Source organism: Anser anser, assembly GCF_964211835.1.
Source record: "Anser anser genome assembly, chromosome: 28".
NCBI lineage: Eukaryota > Metazoa > Chordata > Aves > Anseriformes > Anatidae > Anser > Anser anser.
The window spans coordinates 3,050,620-3,071,806 of NC_139749.1; the positions used below are offsets into that span (position 1 = coordinate 3,050,620).

Consider the following 21,187-nt stretch of genomic DNA (forward strand, 5'->3'; position numbering starts at 1 on the left):
ATTTCTGAATGGCTGAATGGCACTGGTTACCTGCCCTCTTGAGGCTGTGAACACTCATAAAGCAGATGATCACCATGCGGAAGATCAGGAGATCGGGAAGGAAGGAGTAGCCACTCTCATACTCTTCTTCATCTTCGCTGGTTGAGCTCAGATTAGGAGGAGAAGGCAGGTAGAACAAGCACAGATTGAAATCCTCCAGTACAGACTGGCAGAGTGATGTCAGCTCAGAATCCAGAGAGCTTAACAAGAAGAAAAAATTAACACAAATTATTATTCAAGACCCAAACTCCTGGCAATGACTGTGTGGAGGCTGACCAAAACTGGCAGAAGCTACAGTTCGGCGATCCTTTGCCCTAGGAAGATAAAGCAAATGGGAACATAACGCAGGCAACAACAGGTATGAGAAGCAAGCGGGATGAATCAGATTACACTTTCCTCTCCAAAGCTGATAAATTAAAGATAAACTATAACCAGGGCACGTCCTTGCAAAGAGGTGGGTCACCAGAAAAAATATGGGGTGGGATGGGGCCAGCAGGTGGACTCACGCGTCGAGTCCCAGGCCCAAAGTGACACTCCTGCAGACTAGCACAGGAACAAACACAGTCCTTATCTGCACACCTCCTGTAATTCAAAGATCTCAAAACCACTTTATATCTAACCTAAATAACCACTGGATGACTTTTTTCCTGGGAGCTCAGGCAGTAGCCATTAAGGAACGGGGCACTTCAATGTTACAGACAGCAAAAGTTTCAGATCCACTGCTCAGTTAAAAGGATTGCATCGCAGCACACACGTTAGGGACTCTGTTTTCTCTCCTCCCCTGGCTCTAACTCACAGCCCCGCAAGAACATTTTTCTGTAGCTATTAGCTACTTCAAATGAAGCACACATGGTTTTCAGTATAATGGGCTACAGGAGTCTCCTCCTTACCAAAAAAAAAAGCAACAAAACCACACCTGTCTGCAAAACATCTAGCAAATCCTTTTCGGGGGACAATATAACCGGGAAATTAAAGTGATTTCCTGTTTTTTAATGCACTAAATATTCATTAAGTGGATATTAAATGAGCCTTGAATTTCTTCTCTGGTATAAGTCAATATTTGAATGCTAACCCCATGCTGGGCTACATCAGCAAGGGCATAGCCAGCACACTGAACAAAATCATTGTTCTTCTCTGTTTGGCACTTGTGAAATGGTATCTGGAGTACTGCCTCTAGTTTTGGGGTCCCCAGTTAAAAAAAAATAAAGATACTGACAAAGTGGACATAGTCCAGCAGAGGACTGCAAGGGTAACACAGCACACGATGTATGAGAAGAGACAAAGAGAACTAAGTTTGTTCAGTTTGAAGAAGGGAAGGTTTAGGGAGGTATAAACTTCGTTTTCAGATGCCAAATAGGTGGTGTTAAGGGACTGAGCCAGAGGACTCTCCTCCATGGCGCACAGCAAAAAGAAGGGAAGCAACAGGCACAAGTTGCAGTGAAGGAAAATAAAAAACCCTCCACAGTAAAGGTGGTGAAAGACTGGAAGGGGAACCAGAGCGGTGTGAAATCTCTGTCCTCAGAGCCACTCAAAACTCAACTGGTTGAGGCCCAGAGCAACCTCATCTAATTTCACATTTGAATCTATCTTTACAGCAGACCCTACTTTTGGGAAAAGACTGAACCTCTAGAAAGTCTCTTCCAAACTACGCTATTCCATGATGAATTTAATTGCAGTCTGTGTATTAGCCCTTTAAACCACCTGCTTTATTTCAAGGGGTTAATTTAGAATCACCTGAAAACCTCCCAGCAGAAACAGACTTCATAAAGCTGGGACCTTTTGGCAAAAAGCCTCAGCACAGGCACCGTTATCCTGCAGGGAACAGCCTCTTCCCCTTCTGAATGCCTGCTACCGTGAATTATGAATGGAAGACATAATCTGTCATAACCTTACCTGCTCTTTGGTTGCAAAAGGCTCTGCAGGTACATAAAGCTCACCAGCAACCTCTTAATGTCTTTGCACCTAAAAAGATTGTGAAGAAAACACTGTAAAGCAGGTACCCTCCTGCAGGTATCCACCGCTGAGATGGAAAAGGCTAACAGAGCTCTACCAATAGGTAAATCAGGTCTCAACTGATAACTACATTCTGAGGAAACTGCAGAAAGAAAGGTTAGTTTACGTATTTCTGCTTTTCACCCATGTCTCAACACTCCTGTACAGCCACCAGCTCCAGGGGAGAGTGAGAATTACCTCACCTCAACATCTATACCTAGAGAGCCTTCATATTCTCTCCTAAGACTGTGACCTGAGAGACCTAGAATGGGATCTAAACTAGGGCTCCCAAAGCTCTGACAACACTTGCTGCCTCAAATGGGTGACCTACCGGTTCCCGTTTCCCAGAAAGACACTGCTCCTGACCCAGAGTAGGATATTGGTGTCACTGCAAACCCTCAGCCCGCACCCCTCTCCTTTTCTTTGCCCTCCTACCGTTTCTTGCTTGGAGACAACTTCCTGGTTTCACATTTCTTCAGCTGGTGATACATTTTGGCTGCTTTGTCGTACAGACGCTTCAGGTTCCCATAGGCACCTTCAAAGGACACTTCAGACTGGATACTGAGATATGGAAACAAAACACATCGAGAGTTACTTTGCCACAAGGTTGCTCACGTTCTATGGCTTTACTTCCCCAGAAAGTTATTCAGGCATCTAAACACGAAGATAGGTCCAGCTTTTGTTTGAACATGCTAAGGAACTTAACTCCCACTGAGATCTGTGAATCCCACTCCGGGCTGCATCACGGCTCTGTCTGCAATGTTTACACGCCTTTTTTAAATTTGTGCCTTAAGGCCATGTTCAGGTATCTTAATTCCATCCACCTCACTGTTCCGGGTGCCTCACTCAGCACTTCCACTCCCCCTTCAGACCCGGCTCTCTAGCCCAGGCACAGGGTCTCAGATGAAACGCTGCCCTCCAAGTGCCACCCTGCGTGCGTTTGTTCAGCGGTCAGCAAGACAGCTCGGTCTGACCAAGGCTCACTTTTATTATCAGTCCTGCCCTAGTGTGAAACGAACCCACCTGACCGAAGTAAAGGAGAAAAGAATCTGGCATCAGCACCCACAGTGCACTGATTCTTTGCCCAGAAAGCCAAGATCCTCGCAGACACTCACCAGCGTAAATAGCAATAGGTGGCTTCCACGTTGTAGTATTTGCTCCCAGCCAATGTCCCCAGCTGATTAAAAGGCATGCCTGTAATGAAAGAGAGGGGCAACGGAATTAACTTAGAATCCTCCAATGGCCCTGCTAGAAAGCAGAGCCTTTCTTCCTCACTCTATTTCATGTGAGAGCGAAAACAGGTGGCACAAACAATGCTAAAAAGCTGCAGTACAAAGAACTGGACTACTCGATTCTTTCACCACCTTTTTTTTTTTGGCTTTACGGTGCTTTTGGATCCTCTGCACCTTCCTGCTGGCTAGCTGTGTCAGCAAACAATTCCTCCTCCACCTCTGTATTAATAATGACAAGGCCTTGACTCCGTTATACTGTATTCCTCTTGCCATAGACAACATCTTGTCAGCATTTAACAGTTCTGTCCCACCTCACTGCACTACATAAATGTTGGTCAGTTTTTGGTATTTGGGATCAGACTGAACAAACACCTCAGCAAGAATCCTGCAAAGACAGCACAGAGAAAATATCTTTTTGGAACAACATCCTTTTTGCGATAAGACAGCCTCTCAACTCTTGCCACACCGTGTTCTCGTAAAGTAGTTCCTTTAAAAAGAGACAGGAACACATGAGATTGGGGGTTAGAGGTGGCAGTGGCAAGGCACAGAGATGAGCAATAACGCTCTGCTTCTGGCAGTGGGCAGCTGGATCTTCTCTTAGCCAAACACAGTTTTACCACATCCATGGAGTTTGACCTTCTCAGATGAGTAAGCTGAGGCCATGTGGGAAGACAACCTTTGCTTTATCTCCTCTGTTTGGCTTGTCAGCGAGAGAGAGCTTCTCATAGAAGGAAGTGATTTTAACCAGAGAATAAAAGCACTCCTCTCTCAGCAGCAGGTTATAGACCTGAACAGGGCGCTACCACTACCATTGTTTTTAGGTTAGGGAAACGTGATGTTAATGACCAAAATTTACGGTAACTCACTCACCAATTTGCGGTGCAACAGAAAGGGCTTGATAGTAAAACCGCTCAGCCAGCAACTCTGTGTCCACTCCTGCCAGTTCGTTCTGATAGCGAGCTGAAAGAAAACCACACACTGCAAATCAGAAATCAGAGGCCAGCACCTTCTCTTCCCTTCTAAAGAGGTGCAGTTTCCCTGTGAAATAAAAACACCCCAAAACCAGAAGTACCGATCAAGAGCCAAGCTTGGCAAAACACAGAAATGTCCAGGGCTTCCCAGGCCTGTTTGAAACACTTAACTACACTGTCCCACACATTACAATCCCTGCCATTTCAAGCGAAGGCGACATCCCTTCACGCTTGTGGTAGCATGTAAGCAAAAAGAAGAAATTCTTCTCCTCCATGTGCTAAGTGCTGATTCATTTCTCCTTGAAATAACTCAGTGTTGTACTCCATTTCCCAGTACCTCAAACAGACTATATTCTACCACAGCACAGTGTGAAACCTAAAGCAAGACAGCTGACCTAATAAAACACAAAACACTTGGCCGTGGCTAGACTAAATTTTATTTGGGTGGCAGCGGTGGATCACAGACACAGAAGTAGGCATTTTGGAAACCTTAGGGGAAAGCACAGCGAAGAGGCGAGCACGTTTGTCTCCCACCAGCCAGGTATGTCACTCTTACCACCCCCATGAAACATTTATTTGCAGTGCATTCCTGAGCTGATTCACGCACGATAATGCACAACAGGTTTCAAGAGCTTGAAGGCTGCTGCTGCGTGTCAAGCACATTTACCCATGACACACTTCAAATAGCTGTTTTTCACACCATTACGTGTTTTCTCACTGCTTTCACACCCACACGTCCACCATCAAGCGAGAAGTTGACACACTTACCACACACTTCAGGAGGTCGTGACTGTGGGACAGACAGGTCTGCCATAGAAAGGATGACACACAGCCAGACACAACGACAAAGAACCTGGGGCTTTGCCGTGGCCCATCGCTCCGGACTGATTCACAATAATGCTTAACAAAGCTGATTTTCAGTCACACTTCTCACGACAGCGGCTCTGTAAGGCAACCTTAAAGCAAGCCTCAACTGCGAAATCAGCCCGCTTTGAGTTTCCTTCACACCATCCAAGCAACATAACTGAAAGCAAAGGCTTCCATTCCTCAGCATTCAGAGATGCAGCTGTTGGCTAAACACAAAATTCTCATCTACTGGCACACACACAAAAAGCTCCTGCAATCTGCAGCAGTTCTGTTATCAGCGAGGATTTCAGCCTTTACTGATGAACGTGTGCAGGAGAAACCAGCACCTGCTAGTAACTACGGCTGGTGACTTACGGTCACGGGCTCAGTGCTGCCCAGGCGCCAGCTTTAATGTGCTAAAGGGTACCCTGAAAGACGCTGCTGCTCTTACCTAGATCTCCGAGATAAACCAGACATCTGTGACATGCCATCTGTGCCCACTCCATCTCCTTCTCCGACGCAGACACGGGTTTCTTGCAGCCTACATGCGAAATACGAAGTCACACACACCGTTGGGTACAGGCAGCTGGAAAGACACACGAGCAGCCCACGCCCCTGCCTGAGACCCCCAACATTTCACCGGCTGGAAACCAAGATCACACGTTCAGACCACACCGTGGGCTGTCGTCTGCGGCCCCTTACAGGCAAGCAGTGGTTCATCCTCGCTGTCAGAAAGGTGACGAATGCCGTGTAGACACTGATGCTTGCCTCCTCCCCGCTTCAGCTCCCCGCTGATCAGGGGCAGCGCGTGTCACGGCGTGGCGAGCAGTCACCGGAATGACCGTCGCTCAGACTTTGCCTTAAAGGTATGCCACAGAGAGCTGGCGACGCCTGCACTCAGATGAGAGGACAAAGGCCAATTCCTGTCTACAAGGCACGTGATCGCGTTAACACAGCGCTGAGCATAAGCTAATGAGGCCTGTAGAGGCTGATTTTGTTAGCATGGCTAATGAGGCCTTTGGATAGGAGCTGGCGCAAATCCCTGGAAGCCAGAACAAAGGCTGAGCACGCCTGCACCTGGCGACAGCATGCAACGCGGACATACCCTCCCTGACACTGAAGGTGGAAATGAACTCTGTATCAAGACTGAGATTTGGATTTCGAATTGTCAAAAAAAAAAAAAAAAAAGGAGGAAGAGAAGTAAAAAAAGGAGAAGTCGGGACAGCAAATCTGTGTTGCAGGCAGGGCAGCCACAGCCAGGCAGGGAGAATTTGCCTCCAGGGAAAAACAAAAAACAAACAAACAAACAAAAAAAACACTTCAGGTAGTAGAAAGTGTCAAAAGCAACAGGGGAAGGCTCCAGCCAGCTGACCTGACCTAATTTAAGCTGTGAAATGGGGCTCAGTCCCCGGGAGGGGCTGCAGCTGGGAAGCCACAGTTTCCCACCTCCGCATCAGCACTTTCTCCCCAGCCCGTGGGTTCAGCTGGAGCTCAGGAGGCAAAGGTACCGCGTTTGCCCTTCCTCTCCAGAATTCATTTACTGCCGCTGGGCAAGCCCAGCGTCACCGACGCAGTCTAGGTTTAGTCTTCCTGTTGCCAAGGTCTCTTCTGGAGGAGAAAAATCCCTCAAACAGGAATCCCAAAGGAAGATTTTAAGATCAGTCCAATCTGCAGCCTGAGTTGCTTTCCTCTTGGCTTGGTTTAAAAGGGTGGAAGTGATATCTGGAGGCTCAAGTGACCGGTGAGGAATGGTTCCCACTTACCGACAGGCACTGAGTCACACAACACCACCGCACGGCCTCGAAAGCTGCGTCCAAACACGCTACTGGATCTATCCTCCCTTTCCTTTTTCCTTTTAATCTTCTCATTTCCCTTTATATAACAATCAAGTTGTCACCACCCCAATTTGTAGTTCGTGCGGGATTCTTCCACGTCTATCTTTTCGGGATATGCAAGGTTCCATCTGAATTATTAAGTTACATATTTGTCTGCTGCATCATTTTAATTCTAGAGCCCAAATACATTGAGAAACCTGAATACAGGGAGCCTTTCAAATGCGATCACACCACAGGGCATAAACTGATCTAGAATGTGCATTTTGAAAATTTATTAATTCTGCCGTGCCGAGATACATTTCTAAAATCAACAGTTGCCAGGGACATCTGCCTTATCAACTGACATTTCAAAGCCGATCATGATACAATCATCTCCCAGAAGCTAAGAATAGGATCCCAGCAACTAAAACGTTCTATTGCTAAAGGTGTACTGACTCTGATTTCTGTTGTCCTCCCCACTGCTAGCTTGAAAAACGCCACTTAAACCCTTGCTAATACCGTTCCCCAAAATTCGGATGATCCATTTCTCAGCTGGACTCACCTCAGACAGAAACAGGTACCTTGAGGTTGCTGAGCACAACCCAGGAGCAAAGATGAACAAAGTATTGCAAGATAATCCAGGATGTGAATCCATATACAGCCTTGAGCTGTTTCAAGACAGTGAACGCGTACTCCTCCTCTCCTAACAGCTAAGATACTTCCAATTATCCTGCAGCTAAGGGCATGCACAGAAGTGGTTAGCTGAGGCAGCTAACACCCAGCTTGCTGTGCTATAGGAGCTTCCTCGTCTTCTCAGCCCAAGATTCAATGGCAGTTTCAAAGCTACACGTGGTATGTGTACGAGTAGGAAGTACGCGGGGGAGTACAGATAGAGGGGCACCAAGAGCAGGAACGGTGTCTTACACCTAGTCAGTAGGGCATTCTGATAAAAAAACATGTTGATTTCAAGGACCCGTTCCCCCAGCGGCCCATTTGTCCGCTTTCATTAAGCTCCTCTAAAACAATCTGTACAGCCAGAAGTACTCTGCCAAGCCTCCAAATTATTTGGAAGAAATTCTTTGATTTACTCTGAAGGTGGTGAGGCACCAGAGCAGGTTGCCCAGAGAAGCTGCCCCATCCCTGGAAGTGTTTAAGGCCAGGCGGGATGAGGGTTTGAGCAACCTGGTCTAGTGGAAGCGGGTGTGGAATGAGATGATCTTTAAGGTCCTTTCCAACCCATTCTATGATTCTGTGATTCCATAAAAATCTGCCATCACCAAACATTTACTGAAGGGTTTTCTAACAGAATTTTCTTGCTGTTAGAAACCCTTCTAGCTTCCAGAGTTTAGTATTAAATAAAAAAAAAAAAAAAGCATTATGGAAAAGAGAACAGGGAGAACAGGACAGGCTGTTCTAATCAGATAACAATCTAATCAGAAAAATAAAAGACAGCCCCTTGAGTGCTGAAACAAGGATGGACTAGCACAAGGGGAAGCCTCCTGTCTGGGATCCAGGCCTTCCCCAACAGCCCCAGACACTGAACACCAACCTATTAGAGGGTCCGTGACATGCGTCCAGTCGATACAGCACTGCAGCTCCAGCTGATAGTGAGACTGGATGTAGAGGAGAAGGTGCTGGTAAAATCCTATGCCAGCAACTAAGTGAGTCCGGTACGCACACTCCAGAGTGCTGCGGCTGTGAATGTGCTGGAGGAAAGAGAGGTGAAAAGACGTTACTGCAGTCCAGGTAACATTTTAGGCTGGAAACCCAAGTTATATGAAGCAAACCAGTGGGCAGCTCAGCTTTAGTTGGTTTTGCACAGTTCTGCACCTCCCCTTGCTCAACAGTGTTTTATGTAGTAGTATTTACTAAGGGTCAACACCAGGAAGGAGAAACACTTGGAGCAACAAAGAATAAAAGTAAAATCAAGGTGGCTGGTTAGAACACGCCTTAATTACATTCAGACAACCAGCTCACCAGGAGACAGTTCACAGCATTAGAAAATACAGTGTGAATAGTTTGTATTTTCCAGTGATCAATTCTAAGGGGGAAAAAAAAAATCAGCACTGACAAAGCCTCATAAGTCCATCACTGGCACTCATTCTACATGGAAAACGTGTTTTGTGAAGTTGGGAAGACAAAAATTAAGTAAATGATGCTGGAATGTACTCTGCAATGGCAGCCCTCTCAGCAGATCGTTAGAAGTCACCTGCCCACAGCTAGACAAAAAGCGTATGTCAGGTCCACAACTGAAATTCAGGACTGCCCGGTGTTCAGATAACAACATCTCCAAGCAAATAAAGCTTTTAACTTGGTCCGGCGCACTGCCTGGCCAGAGGCTTTCTCATGCCAGAGCAACAGATACTTACCTTTTTATTTGTTTTAATGAGCTGGATAACTTCATAGTAAACTTTTCTCCAGAGCAGTTCTTCTGCTTTTCTTCCATAATCCACTGGATGCAAGAACATCAGCTTCACACACAGCTCCCGCAGCCTGAGAGAGACAGCAAAGAATTCGTGTTTAGCCACAGCAGCTTCAAACACGGCTGCCGCTACACGAGCAAAACCGAGGGAAATCTGAATTGATTACGATGGATGAGCTAGGCTATCTGGCGATGGCACAGCTTGTGTTGCTCCCACACAAGAACATCTGGAAAAGCCTACACCGAACCAGTTACCAGGGCTCAGCTGGCCACCAGTAACTTCTTAAATTGCAGTAATGTAAAAAAATTGTCTATGACCACAGGCTAGAAAGAAAAGACAACCCCACTAGGTATCTTCTGAACCTGATAAAAGATTTATCACGCACACACACAAAGTTTCTACATCACGCTTTTTTTTTTTTTTTTTTAAGATAATTACAAGGAAGGCACCAGCCAACAGCTTATTTGTATTATAGTGGCACCTGGGAAAGCCTCCAGCCACAGACTCTGGGGCTAGGTGTTGTTCAAATACCTGAAATCTAGCCTCTGCTCCGAAAACCTGGAGGAATCCGTTCTCAGTGGGTGCACCACAAAGCGAATACACTGTGAAACTGTTGATTCAAGACGTCCACGTGTTACTCCACGTGGGTTTTTCCAAAGAAATACAAAAAAGGATTGCCCTGCCCAACTTACTTGTTCCTCAGGCTGATGTTCTCTGGCTTGAACACTTCCTGATACGCTGCCTTATTACCAAGGATGAGATCCAGTCGATGAACAGCCTCTACCACTGCTCTGCAAGGGAATAAATACATAAAGAGGAGCTTCAGCGCGGGTTATCTGAGGTTATTTTACAAGGTCTGGAGTCTCTGCATGGAACCACACATTTCATTCGTTGTAAAATGAATTAATTCCCAACGATCGCTGTTTTGATAGAGCGAGTCAAACTTCCACCAAGTCCTGCTTCCTTACCAACTGATCTACAAGAGAAAGCAACTTGTTCGCCAAAATTTCCTCACCTTCGTTGCTATGATTCCTTAATTAAAGGTCTTAAAGATCTCTAGATGACAGGTAAGAGAGGGATGCCAAAAGAGTCTAAAACAGGAAATTTTTACCAGCTTTTCCCCCTGAATGTCAGCTAGAAGACAGAACAAGCCACCTAGAAGCATCCAAGTTGTGCAAAAACACTTTTGTGAGTTGCTGCCTGAGACTTCTCCTTGAGGAGGAATGCCGCCGCATGTAAAATCAACACCCAACAGTCCGAAGCTGCGAACAAATCAGCCTACAATTCCAGGACACCACAAGGAAATAAAACCAGCGACTTAGAGAAGCGTTAGCGCTGAGAGAAAGCGCTCGCGCCGATATCTCACGGCCAGGTCGCTAAAGCAGAATCGAACAGCCGCGTGAAGCCCCCCTTTACCGAGAGAGAGCACCCCTAAGCCTGTGCTTGAGGTCAATAAACTGACTCCTGAAGCTACTCCACTCCACACGCTCCTCTTTTAAGAAACGTGTGCTCCAAGCCAAGCCAGCCGTCGGCTATCAAACCCCCCGGGTACTTGTTCTCTCCCTCCACCTCGCATCTTCCCACTGTTCCTTGTTTGCTCCAATTCCTCCATCACTCCTACCGCTGCGCTCGCAGAGCTGACGGAACAAGAGGCTGCAGATGTGCTGCAAGCACACGGTCAGACCGGCCTGTGCAGAGCCAACCTCTGCAAGGCAGAAGGGGTGGATGCTGCTGCCAGTTTCCCCCCGAGAAATCTCCATCCTCTGCAGGAAGCAAACTCCCTGGCCATGCTCACAGCGCAGGGGAACTGCTGGTCCTTCTCTCAGACGGGCGTCGTGTCGTGGACAGGGCACTCGCGTGGCATTTGCGAGTAAGAGCGTGCAAAACCATACGCACGGACCGAAACCGTCAGCGCTTCCTTGAAAACCACAGGTCTCACTCCAAGGTAACAGTTTCAGACAGCAGCCCCTTACCAGCACAGCAGATCTCCCTCCCAAATGCACTGCACCCAAAGGAAGGAAAAAAAAAACAAAACCCAACACTTCCAACCATCTGGGAACTCAACGAGAGGTGTCCCATCTCATGCTACGTCTTGGGAAGCCAGGAATAACTGAGAAAAAAAAAATTTGCTTTCGGTAAACCACAGAACCTGACAGAAGGAGAGGAGTGTAGGGAAGACTGTCCTACACGGCGACTTGGGAGATCGAAACACCGCGGAGCGGAACCGACTTCTTCCTAAATAACCACGGAGAAAACCGAGAACAGAGTACAAGTTAGCCAGAAGTCTGCTACTACCCTGGATGCCCACAGCCACTTCTGCTCGCTAGCATCTTCCTCACGTGGCGTGAAGACCCTCTGCAATCCCTAACAACCCGACACTCGCAGGAGCGAGAAAAGCAAGCAAGGAAAACGCGTTTTCTTTGGCAGGTTAAGACGCCGAATACGAAGCAGTGAAGCATTCATCCAAGCTCACGGCATATCGATGGGGGAAAAAAAAGAAAAATAAACCTCCACACACCCCTCGCTTCCCCAAAAGTCACCTCCCCAAAGCAGCAGGCAAGAAACACACCCTGACTGCAACCTGCGCCTCGCGTCCCATCGCTACCTCCCAAAGCCCTCCTGCAGCGGGAAGCGATCGGCGCTGTTCACGGGGAACTGATTTGTTTCCTGTGCAGAAGGGCGAGCAGAAGAAAGGGGAACTGCCGATTCGTTTGATTCCCAGGGAGAAGCAGAGGCAATCTGGGATCTATTCCCAAAACGGGCAGTCTCTCCGTCTTCAAAACGGCTGTAAAAATGCTTTGGCCGTACGCAGAACTGGCAGCTGCCGGGTGTCGGACCCCAGCTCGCACGTCACCGACGCCACCAGGTGGGAAATGACTTCGTGGCGACTGCCGGCATCGGGCACCTGCACCCAAGGACACAGCCAGCCCCTGGGGGAGCGTCACACGTGCAGGCATGAAACCACGCGTCCAAATCCACGGGTGCACGTTAACGGTACCCAAAGGCCCAACGCTGGCCCCTTCTCCTGGCATTTATTAAACTCAGGTTCCTTTACGGGTGCGTGGTCCAGGTTCTCTCACTGCTCGGTAGCTGACACCACGGACAAGCCTCTTTTTTTTTTTTAAATACCTAAAAAGGTGTCATAAAGCCTTGTTAAAAGATCCTCTCGAGTCCAACAGCGACGGAAACGCATCTTGACACTGCGCAGGAGGACACTGGGGAAGTGACACAGAACGCGTTTGCCAGAGCCCCCCTTCTGGTGCCTACCAAGCAGGCAGCACGATACAAAACCGCTGGCTACAAAACGCAACCAAGCAGTTAAGGAAAGAAGCCCACTGACACGCACCGGGGCTCTCAAACGCCTGCCAGACGCGAAGTACAGAAAGGTTTCCTTCCAGGGACGTTGAAGGGTATCTCACCGGACCCTCAAGCACAAGGGGAGGGCATCCGGGAGGGCGCCCGCCTCACAATTATCTCCCACAACAGCCAGACCCGGCCACTTGGAGACACTGGTCCCTTTTGCTATTTTTTTTAGGGGGTTCCTAAAAACTTGGTGGCTCAAAAACCGCAGGGCAGCAAGGTTTGCCTCGTAGGATGCAGGTGCCTGTAGGGCACAAGGCAGACACCCCGAGCTCTCCTTATTAGCACAAGCTCCAGGAGGAGGCAGAGGCAGGAGCGGGGTCTGCGATGGCCAGCGGTGACTTGCAAGGATCAGACACCCAGCGGGAAGGGAAGGGGACACGGGGAGGACAAAAAGGGACCGGAGCCAGCCTCGCTTCGAACGCATTAGGCGACACCAATACAGGCTCTGCAGACCGTGCTCTAATTAAAACGCTATTTAGCGTTTGTGCTTCGGGCGGCTGAGACCACGGGCTGAGTTCTACGCGGCAGTCAAGAGGCCAAATTTCGTCTCAGGAACCGGTTTTGTGCCTGCTGGGTTTAAAGCTTGCTTCCAGGCAGCACATCGGAACCGCGGAGGTGGCAAATCAGAGAGCAGGCGATTAAAAGAACCGAGCGCAGCACGCCACGCCAAGCAGAGCGGAGCCGGTCCGACGCCGAGTCCCCTTCGGCCAGGCAGAAACCGATCCGACGCCTTCCATGCGTCCCCACCGCTCCGGGACGGGGCGACACGGCAGGGAGAGTTATTTGTCCTCTATTTCTTTATTTCATGCCATCACCAAGAGGCACAGACTCGGAGGAGCACGGCGTTTCTCAGGGAGAGGAACTGCGGCCCTTCACTTTACCCTGGCACGCGTCGGCGCGCAAATAACACCGCCCAGAACAAGGCTGGCAGGCGAGAACAGGAGGGCAAAGCCACGCTGGAGCTGGCAGCTGCCCAGAACGCTGTAAAAAAAATATCCGGTCACCCTAAAATAAGAAAGTACATCGTAACAGCAGCCAGCGTAATCCAGTTGCCACATTCTGAGGTGAAACTCAGGGATTATCGGTTGGGGAAGAGTCAAAGGGAACAGAACAGAGACACTCAGCGAGGACCTGAGCTCGACTCCCGCAGCAGGCGGCCGCAAACCTCAGCCCGTGCCAGCGCAGTCTGTAGCTGGGTGACACTCAGCAACATCTGGGATTCAAAAGCTCGCTTTAATCTGGCGGCCAAAAGTTTCCAGAGGCAGTCAGCCACCGCGCAAAGCGCCACGTGCCTCTTAAAGGAGAGTACGACGCCGTTTCACCTAACTGAACCTCGGGCTGAAACGGAGAAAAATTGTCAAGGGACTGGTTGAGGTGGAAAGCTTGCTAGGGGAGCTATCAACGAGGCAGCAAGAAAATTCGTGGCTGCTGCAGATATTATAAACCCTGCGCTGAAACCACAACGCTTCCAGCTAAAAGGAGACAGAGATCCCCAGGAGCTGTAGTTTTCTTCTTCTGCTGCAAAAACGCCGTAAGAAATCCCTCCCCTCATTCTGCCGCAAGAAGAAAACCACCTCCTCCTCCTCGCCCTGATGACCGGTCCCACGTCTGGTCAAGGGATGCTCGCCCATGAGCTCCAGCAAGGCGGCGAGGCGCCGCTCGTCAGGCGATCATTGCCCACGCGCCTCCCTCACCCGCTGTGAGCGCGGAGGAAAACCCGTCCCAAAGCACGCCGAAGGAGGTTTAAAGAAAACGCGTTCCGTTTCGCCACACGCGTCCTCGCCAGCCCTCTCCGCTCGCCCCAGCAGGCGACAGGAGGCGAGGCACTGTGCTGCGCTAGCTCAGCCTCCAGCAGATGCGGAGAGAAAACCCCCGGGATCCGGTGGGGTGCCTCGGTCTGGCAGCAGAGAGGGATCTTCCGCAGCCCCGGAGGTGTTTCTGGCGCGCTAACGGAGCCCACCCCTCGGGTTAAGCCATTTTACCACCGACCTCGCAAGAAGAGAAAGAAATCCACCTCATCTAACCTCAAAGGGCAAAGAACAGCACGAAGAACCTGGACGAAGCACGCCAAGGCAGCAGCTTTTAGTCACTCCAACCTGAGATTTTGTGCTTTGTGTTTTCAGTCGAGGATCTTGCCGGGTTTCTCAGAGGGAGGCAAGTTTAGAAGAGGGCGACGAGGCTCGGAGAGATGAAAGGGCCTGCCCGATGTCACCGAGCAAGGCGGCAAGACGAAAGGCAAACGGGCCGTGCCTAAAAAAAATCTGCGCCTTCGCCACCTCCTTCACCTCTGAGAGCACGCTGCCGCCCCTCGACTCACCCACGAGCCTGCTTTACTGCTGGAGAAACGGAGGCAGAAGGGGGCAACGGGTGGGACGTGCTCACAAAACGAGGCATCTGCGGAGCACCTCGGTGCCGTGCCTCAGCCCTGCTGGGCCGGGGAGGCCGAGGCCGCCAGAATTTGGCCTCGACGCCACCCAGGCAGCGCAGGGACGCGAGCGGGAGCAGAGTCCCAGGGAGCGCTTCTATCACGCGGGCTCGCAGCAGCCGCAGCCTTGCCCTCCTTCCAGCGGCCCCTGGCCCCAAAAGCCTTCCAGTTCTTCCCCCGTGTGCCACCGACGCCACGCACGCCCCGTCGCGGCCTCCCCTTTCCCTGGGTGTCCCCACGTCTTACCCATGTCCTTCTGCAGCCTCGCATCTCCTACCCCGGCCCTGTGGACCCTGCACGACTCCTTCCTCCACCCCCCGTGTCCTGACCCATTTCCCTGCCCCCCTTGCTTACCCCCTCACATTTTCCCTGGATCCCCTGCCTTCCCCCCCCCAACCTTGCCTGGATCCCCCCCCCCTCCTTCTCCCACACCTCCTTTTTTCCTTTTGTTTCCACTCTTTTCCCTGGGATCCTCCCCCACCTCCCCCCTCAAATTTCCTTCACCCCAGCCTTCCCTAAACTCCACCGTCCCCTTCCCCGGTTCCCCCAAACCTTCCCTACACCCTGCCATCTCCTTCGCCCCCTTCCCTGAGCATCCCCCCGATATCCCACAGACCCCGAACGTCCTCCCGCCAGCCCCTAACCCTCCCGTAACTCCCCCACGTCCTCCTCTGCCCCCCCAGACCTCCCCTGACCCCCCAATCTCCCTTCCCTTGCCCTTCCCACACCCCCAGCCCCTTCCCCCCGATCCTCCCCACTTTCCTCGTACCCTCCCACCTTCTTTCTTTCCTCCTGGTCTCCCCGGTTTCCCCCTTTCCCCTCCCCTTCCCCTGATCCCCCCCCTTGTCCCCGTGATCCCCCCAACCCTCCCCGCTCTCCTCGATCCCCCGATCCCCTTCATTTCTCCCAGTCCCCCCGATTTCATCCCGTCCCCATCATCCCCCCCTGCTCCCTGGGATCCCCCTGATGCCTCTGATCCCCCTCGGTCCCCTCGATCCCCCCCAGCCCCCGTGATTCCCCCCAGCCCTTCTCATCCCCGTGGTCCCTCCTGGTCCCCTTGATTCCGCCCGATCCCCCTGCTCGCCCCCAGCCCCCTTGATCCTCCCCAATCCCCGGGATCCCCCCTGATCCCCCCGATCCCCCCCAGCCTCCTTCAACCCTCTCGGTCTCCTCGATCCCCCCCCGGTCTCCCTGATCCCTCCTCACCACCTCGGTCCCCGGGATCCCACCCGGTCCCCGGGATCCCCCCGATCCCTCTGATCCCCCCCGGGATCCCCCCGATCCCCTCCGGTTCCCCCCTCCTCCCCGCCCCCCCCCGGCTCCTCACCGGTACAGCCGCTTGGTGTGCAGCACCTTGGCCTCGGGCTCGCCGCTCTCGCTGCCGGCCCCGCCGCCCTGGCTCATGGCTCCCCGGCGGGGGCGAGGCCCGGCGCCGCCCGCCGCCCCCCGCCGCCCCCTCAGCGCCGCCCGCGCCGCCGCCGCCGCCGCCCCCGGCCCCGCTCGGCCGCCATGGCTGCGCCGCTGCCCCCTGCCCCGCGCCCGCTCTCGCGAGATCTCGGCGGAGGGCAAACATGGCGGCGGCCGGGCCGGCTTCACCCCGCGAGGGCCCGCCGCTCGCCGCGCCAGTACTTAGTGCTGGCAAACGGGCCGGCCGCGCCGCCCCTGAGGGCCGCCAACATGGCGGCCGTGCCAGTACTAAAGGCTGGCAACATGGCGGCCGGGCCGGCGTCACTCCGGCGGCCCAAGGAGGGGGGGGGGAACGGCGCCGGGAAGCGGGGCCGAGGAGGCGCCGGCTGCCGGTTCCTTGGGCTGCTTTTTCCCCGCGGGTCCCGGGGGGCTTCCCCGCGGCCGCCTCACGCCGTGGGTCGGGCAGGAGCTGTGGGGCTGGGCCGCCTGCCCGCTGGCTTCCCCGGACAGCCTCCGAGTGCCCCCCGGGGTCGCCTAGCACGCCCTAGAGGCCCCCCAGGGCACTCCAGGGTGCGCCCCGAGCCTCCTAACGCACCGCGCGGGCAAAAGAAGGAATAAATAATAATAATAACTAAATAATGTAAATAAATAATGTAAATAAATAATAAATTCTCTTCCTGGAATCTAGTGTCCTCCAGCAGAACCGCAAGGGCTCTCGAGTGCGCTCTCGCGCACGCTGAGAGCCTCCTGTGGTCCTCCGCTGCGCTCTAGATCCTCTGCAGGTCTACCAGGGACAACAAGTGCCCTCTAGCTCGACCAGAAAGGCTTCCAGTGACCCCCAGTTTCCTCTACGATGCCTTAGAAGCCTCCCAGGGCACCCTGCGGTGCTCTATGAGCCTCCTCTTGAACCCTAGAGGCAAAACAAGGATGCTTCCTGGAATCTGGAGGCCTCTGGAGGACTCGCAGGGCTCTAGAGCACACACGCGCAAACTGGAAGCCTCCTGTGGTCCTCTGCTGCACTCTAGATCCTCCACAGGTCGACCAGGGCCACCCAGAGCCCTCTAGCTCCCCCTGAAAGCCTCCCAGTAACCCCAAAACTAACCCTAATTACGACCCTAGAAGCCACATACGGCATCAGTTTCTCCCATCAAAAAGTGCTCCCAACGGAAGCCTTTGGGTACACCTGAACTCCCTTGGGAAGCCTTTACGCAACCCCACATGCAACAGGACTCTGCGCCTTCTCTCTTTCCAAACAACCCCTAGCCCGCAGCGCCCGGGGCCAGCGGTGCCAGCATCACCCTGTGGAGCTGCCCGGGGCTGGCACCCCAGAGATGGCAGCGCCCGCACCCCGGTGCTAACCCTCTGCTTCTCCTCCTTGTCCCCCTTCCCCGCAGAGCGGCTCCGGGCAGCGCAGCCAAGGCAGCTCCGTCCCCCAGAAATCCCAGGCCAACAAGTCTGCCTACAACAGCTACAGCTGGGGCGCCAACTGAGTAAAAACCTTTTTTGGTTTTTACTCCTTTCTCCCTCCTCCCCCTCCCCGCACCTCCTGCTGCCCCAGAACCTCTGGGATCCAAAGGAGTGGAAGCTGCGCGTTGCATACAGCAAACCCCCTTATTATTAGGAATAAGAACAGTAATTGATATGAACAGCATTGTGAGATGAATTAGTTGAAGTGTTTTTTTTGTACCGTGTTCTAAATTCAATGGATAAATCTGTCTTGTATATAAAAACAAAAACCCCACGCCGTCCTGTAGTTCCCTCATTTCTGTACCCCCGCCCCGCTGCTCTCTGCGACCACCCCCAGGAGCTGGGGAGGGCCCCCCCCATTTTCTGTTCTCCTTTTGGTCTTTTTTGTTTTGTTTTGTTTTGTTTTGTTTTTTCTATGCAGTCCAGATCTTGTATTTTTCAGTTCAAACCGCTCGCTTCAACTGCAGCCCCCGCGGGGGTTATTTACTGAGGAGAATAAAGACCACAAAGCGACGTGTGTCCTTTCTCATCCCTCCCTGTGCCCCAGGGGGGGCAGCGCTGGTTTTGGACCCCCCCGGTGGGACCCTTCTCCCCTCGGGCCCCCCAGGCTCCCAGCACAGGGACGTCACCGCCTGGCCCTGCTCCCCCTGCCTCTGCCTCGGGAGCCGCGCTCTGGTGTTACTGGGGTTACTGGTGTTACTGGGGCTGCTGGTGGTGTTATTGGGGTTACTGGTGTCTTACTGGGGTTACTGGTGTCTTACTGGGGCTGTTGGTGGTGTTATTGGGGTTACTGGTGTGTTACTGGGGCTGCTGGTGTTATTGGAGTTACTGGTGCGCTACTGGGGCTGCTGGTGGTGGTGTTATTGGGGTTACTGGTGTGTTACTGGGACTGCTGGTGGTATTGGGGTTACTGGGGCTGCTGTTGGTGGTGGTATTGGGGTTACTGGTGTGTTACTGGGACTGCTGGTGGTGTTGCTGGGGTGGCCGCTGTGTTACTGCTGTTACTGGTATGACTGGGGCTGCTGGTGTTACTGGTGTGATGTTATTGGGGCTACTGGCGTTACCGGGGCTGCTGGTGCTACTGGGGCTGCTGGTGTTACTGGTGCGCTACTGGGACTGCTGGTGTTACTGGTGTGCTACCGGGGCTGCTGGTGTTACTGGTGTGCTACTGGGGCTGCTGGTGTTACTGGTGTGCTACCGGGGCTGCGCCCCCCGGCAGGCCCCAGGCCCCCTCCGCTCCCGTCCCCTCCCCAGAAGCGCCGGGGCCGGGCCGGGCCGTGGCGGGGGGGCTGCGGGGAGGCCCCGAGCTCTGTCCCGGCCCCGTTCCCGTTCCCGGTGCCGGTTCCGGGGGCGCTTTGCGGCTGCGGCGCTTCGCGGCCGGGCCCGATGAGCTTTTACGACGCCTTCCGCAGCTTCTTCGGGCTCCCGGGGGGCCGCAGGTACCGGGACGGGCCCGGGACCCCCCCCAGACTCCCCCCGTTCCCCTTCCCGGTCTCAGCGCGCCCCCCCCCCCCCCGCAGGCCCCGGGAGCCGCTGTTCGGCGGAGCGCCGCGGGACGAGGACGGAGACGAGGACGCCGAGGGCCCCCCCCGGCCGCCGCCCCCCGATGGCTTCGGCTTCGGCCCCGGCGGCGGCCTGGAGGAGCTGCTCCGGGACGCGGGCGAGCTCCTGGGCGTCTTCGGGGGGGCCTGGGCCGGGCCCCCCCCGGCCATAGGTGGGAACGGGACCGGGGCTGGGCACCGGGGGGGGCCTCGGCGGAGCCCCGAGGCCCGGCCTCACCCCCCCCGCCCCCGGTTGTGCCCCGCAGAGCCCCCCCTGCCCGGCCCCGGCCCCGGGCGGCCGCTGCGCGACTCGATGCTGAAGCACCCGGACGGCCCCGAGGGCGCCCGAGACCCGGCCCGGCCCTGGAGCCCCCTCCCGGGGGTGCGTAGGGGGGGGCCCTGCCCTGCTGGGGGGGGCCCCTCGGGTGGCGGAGCACCCCCCCCCCCCGGGCCCCGGGCTCCGGTGACCGGTGCTGGCTTTGCCTTGCAGCTGGAGGACGCTCGCCCGGCCCCCCCGGAGCGCAGGGAGGACCGAGGTGGGTGCCCTTTGGCGGGGGGGGGGGTCGGGGCCGGGCACCCCTTCCCCGCGCTCACCGCGCGGCCGCCCCGCAGATCTGGACTCGCAGGTGTCCTCGGCGGGGCTGGGCACCATCCTGAGGCCCGACGAGCCCCAGCCCCGCTCCTACTTCAAGAGCGTCTCCGTCACCAAAGTGACGCTGCCTGACGGGGTGAGTGTGCGCTGCCCCGTGACACCTTGTGGGTGCCCCGTGACACCTTGTGGGTGCCCGGTGCCATGGCGTGAGTGCCCCATGCCACCGTGTGGGTGCCCTGTGCCATGGCGTGGGTGCCCCATGACACCTTGTGGGTGCCTCCTGCCATGGTGTGGGTGCCCCGTGCCACCGTGCGGGTGCCCCATGACACCATGTGGGTGCCCCGTGACACTTTGCGGGTGCCCCGTGCCACCGTGAGGGTGCCCCGTGCAGGCGGTGGAGGAGCGCCGCACCGTGCAGGACAGCCACGGGCGCCGCGAGACGACCGTCACCCTCCGGAGGGGCGACCAGGCCTTCATCACCACCACCAAGGAGGACGGGACGGGCAAGGACTGCCGCGAGGAGGTGCTCAACATGGATGACCGTGAGTGGGGGGGCTGACGGGGGGGGGTGCGGGAGGGGTGAGGGGAGCGGGACAGCGCCCGGCGAGCGAGCCCCCCCTCTGCCCTCCAGGGGAGCTGGCGCAGTTCGCAGGCACGTGGCCGCAGCAAGACGAGCTCCGCGCTCCCACCCTGAGCGACCCCTCGTCCGTGCTGGGCACCTTCTTCCGTCGCTGGTTCTCCGGCTGGTAGCCCTGCCCTCCTGGCAGCTGCCCCCATACGTGAGAGGGACGTGGGGGGGCCGGGGGGGCTGCCTGGCCCTGCCCGGGGCGGGCACAGCCCCTTCTCCCCGCCCGTTTTCCTTGCAGGTGGGTCAGGTCCTGCTGGGACGCAGCGGCTGCGCTGGGGGCTGCCCCCCCTTCTGGGGCGCCGCCGCCTTTTGGGGGCGAGCGTGTATATGTGTACAGAGCAATAAAGTCTATTTATGCTAACGGTGGCGTGTGAGGCTCCTTCGGGCGCGGGGTGGGCCGGGACCCCCCCAGATTTGGAGGTGGGGGTCCCACGGCAGCTCCGGGGG

General features: G+C 54.5%; 2 protein-coding genes across 4 annotated transcripts in view; one reads left to right on the forward strand and one right to left on the reverse strand.

Moving 5' to 3' along the window:
• The window catches only part of SMG5 (SMG5 nonsense mediated mRNA decay factor), a 28,835-nt gene extending 12,244 nt beyond the window's left edge, over nt 1–16,591 (reverse strand). For both annotated transcript variants that reach the window (XR_014575709.1, XM_083813096.1), the window contains exons 1-10: nt 16,433–16,591; nt 10,010–10,108; nt 9,264–9,387; nt 8,444–8,600; nt 5,532–5,621; nt 4,134–4,223; nt 3,147–3,225; nt 2,467–2,592; nt 1,933–2,001; nt 31–239 (exon numbers count right to left, since the gene is read on the reverse strand). Coding sequence is in view for 1 of the 2 variants with exons in the window: in XM_083813096.1 (XP_083669222.1) it covers nt 31–239; nt 1,933–2,001; nt 2,467–2,592; nt 3,147–3,225; nt 4,134–4,223; nt 5,532–5,621; nt 8,444–8,600; nt 9,264–9,387; nt 10,010–10,108; nt 16,433–16,509 (1,120 nt within the window). In the remaining variant the exon portion in view is untranslated. The remainder of the gene's footprint in view (nt 1–30; nt 240–1,932; nt 2,002–2,466; nt 2,593–3,146; nt 3,226–4,133; nt 4,224–5,531; nt 5,622–8,443; nt 8,601–9,263; nt 9,388–10,009; nt 10,109–16,432) is intronic.
• A 2,670-nt stretch (nt 16,592–19,261) lies between these two features.
• LOC310887314 (HCLS1-associated protein X-1-like) lies at nt 19,262–21,101 on the forward strand. Of its 2 annotated transcripts, XM_083813146.1 has the most exons (8): nt 19,262–19,418; nt 19,500–19,693; nt 19,787–19,902; nt 20,011–20,056; nt 20,133–20,248; nt 20,504–20,654; nt 20,744–20,891; nt 20,979–21,101. In XM_083813146.1, exons 1-7 carry the CDS (start codon nt 19,366–19,368, stop codon nt 20,860–20,862), a joined length of 795 nt encoding a protein of 264 aa, XP_083669272.1. In that variant the 5' UTR covers nt 19,262–19,365; the 3' UTR covers nt 20,863–20,891; nt 20,979–21,101. The 2 variants fall into 2 exon arrangements, with proteins under 2 accessions (XP_083669272.1, XP_083669271.1); XM_083813145.1 differs by having other exon boundaries at nt 20,744–21,101.
• Nucleotides 21,102–21,187: the final 86 nt, after the last annotated feature.

What these genes read in the sequence shown, in the direction of transcription:
- LOC310887314 (XM_083813145.1), top strand. Translation starts at nt 19,366, where the DNA reads ATGAGCTTTTACGACGCCTTCCGCAGCTTCTTCGGGCTCCCGGGGGGC. An exon ending in CCTGGAGCCCCCTCCCGGGG is followed by an intron (nt 19,903 to 20,010) that starts GTGCGTAGGGGG and finishes TTTGCCTTGCAG; the next exon opens with CTGGAGGACGCTCGCCCGGC. An exon ending in GGAGCGCAGGGAGGACCGAG is followed by an intron (nt 20,057 to 20,132) that starts GTGGGTGCCCTT and finishes GCCGCCCCGCAG; the next exon opens with ATCTGGACTCGCAGGTGTCC.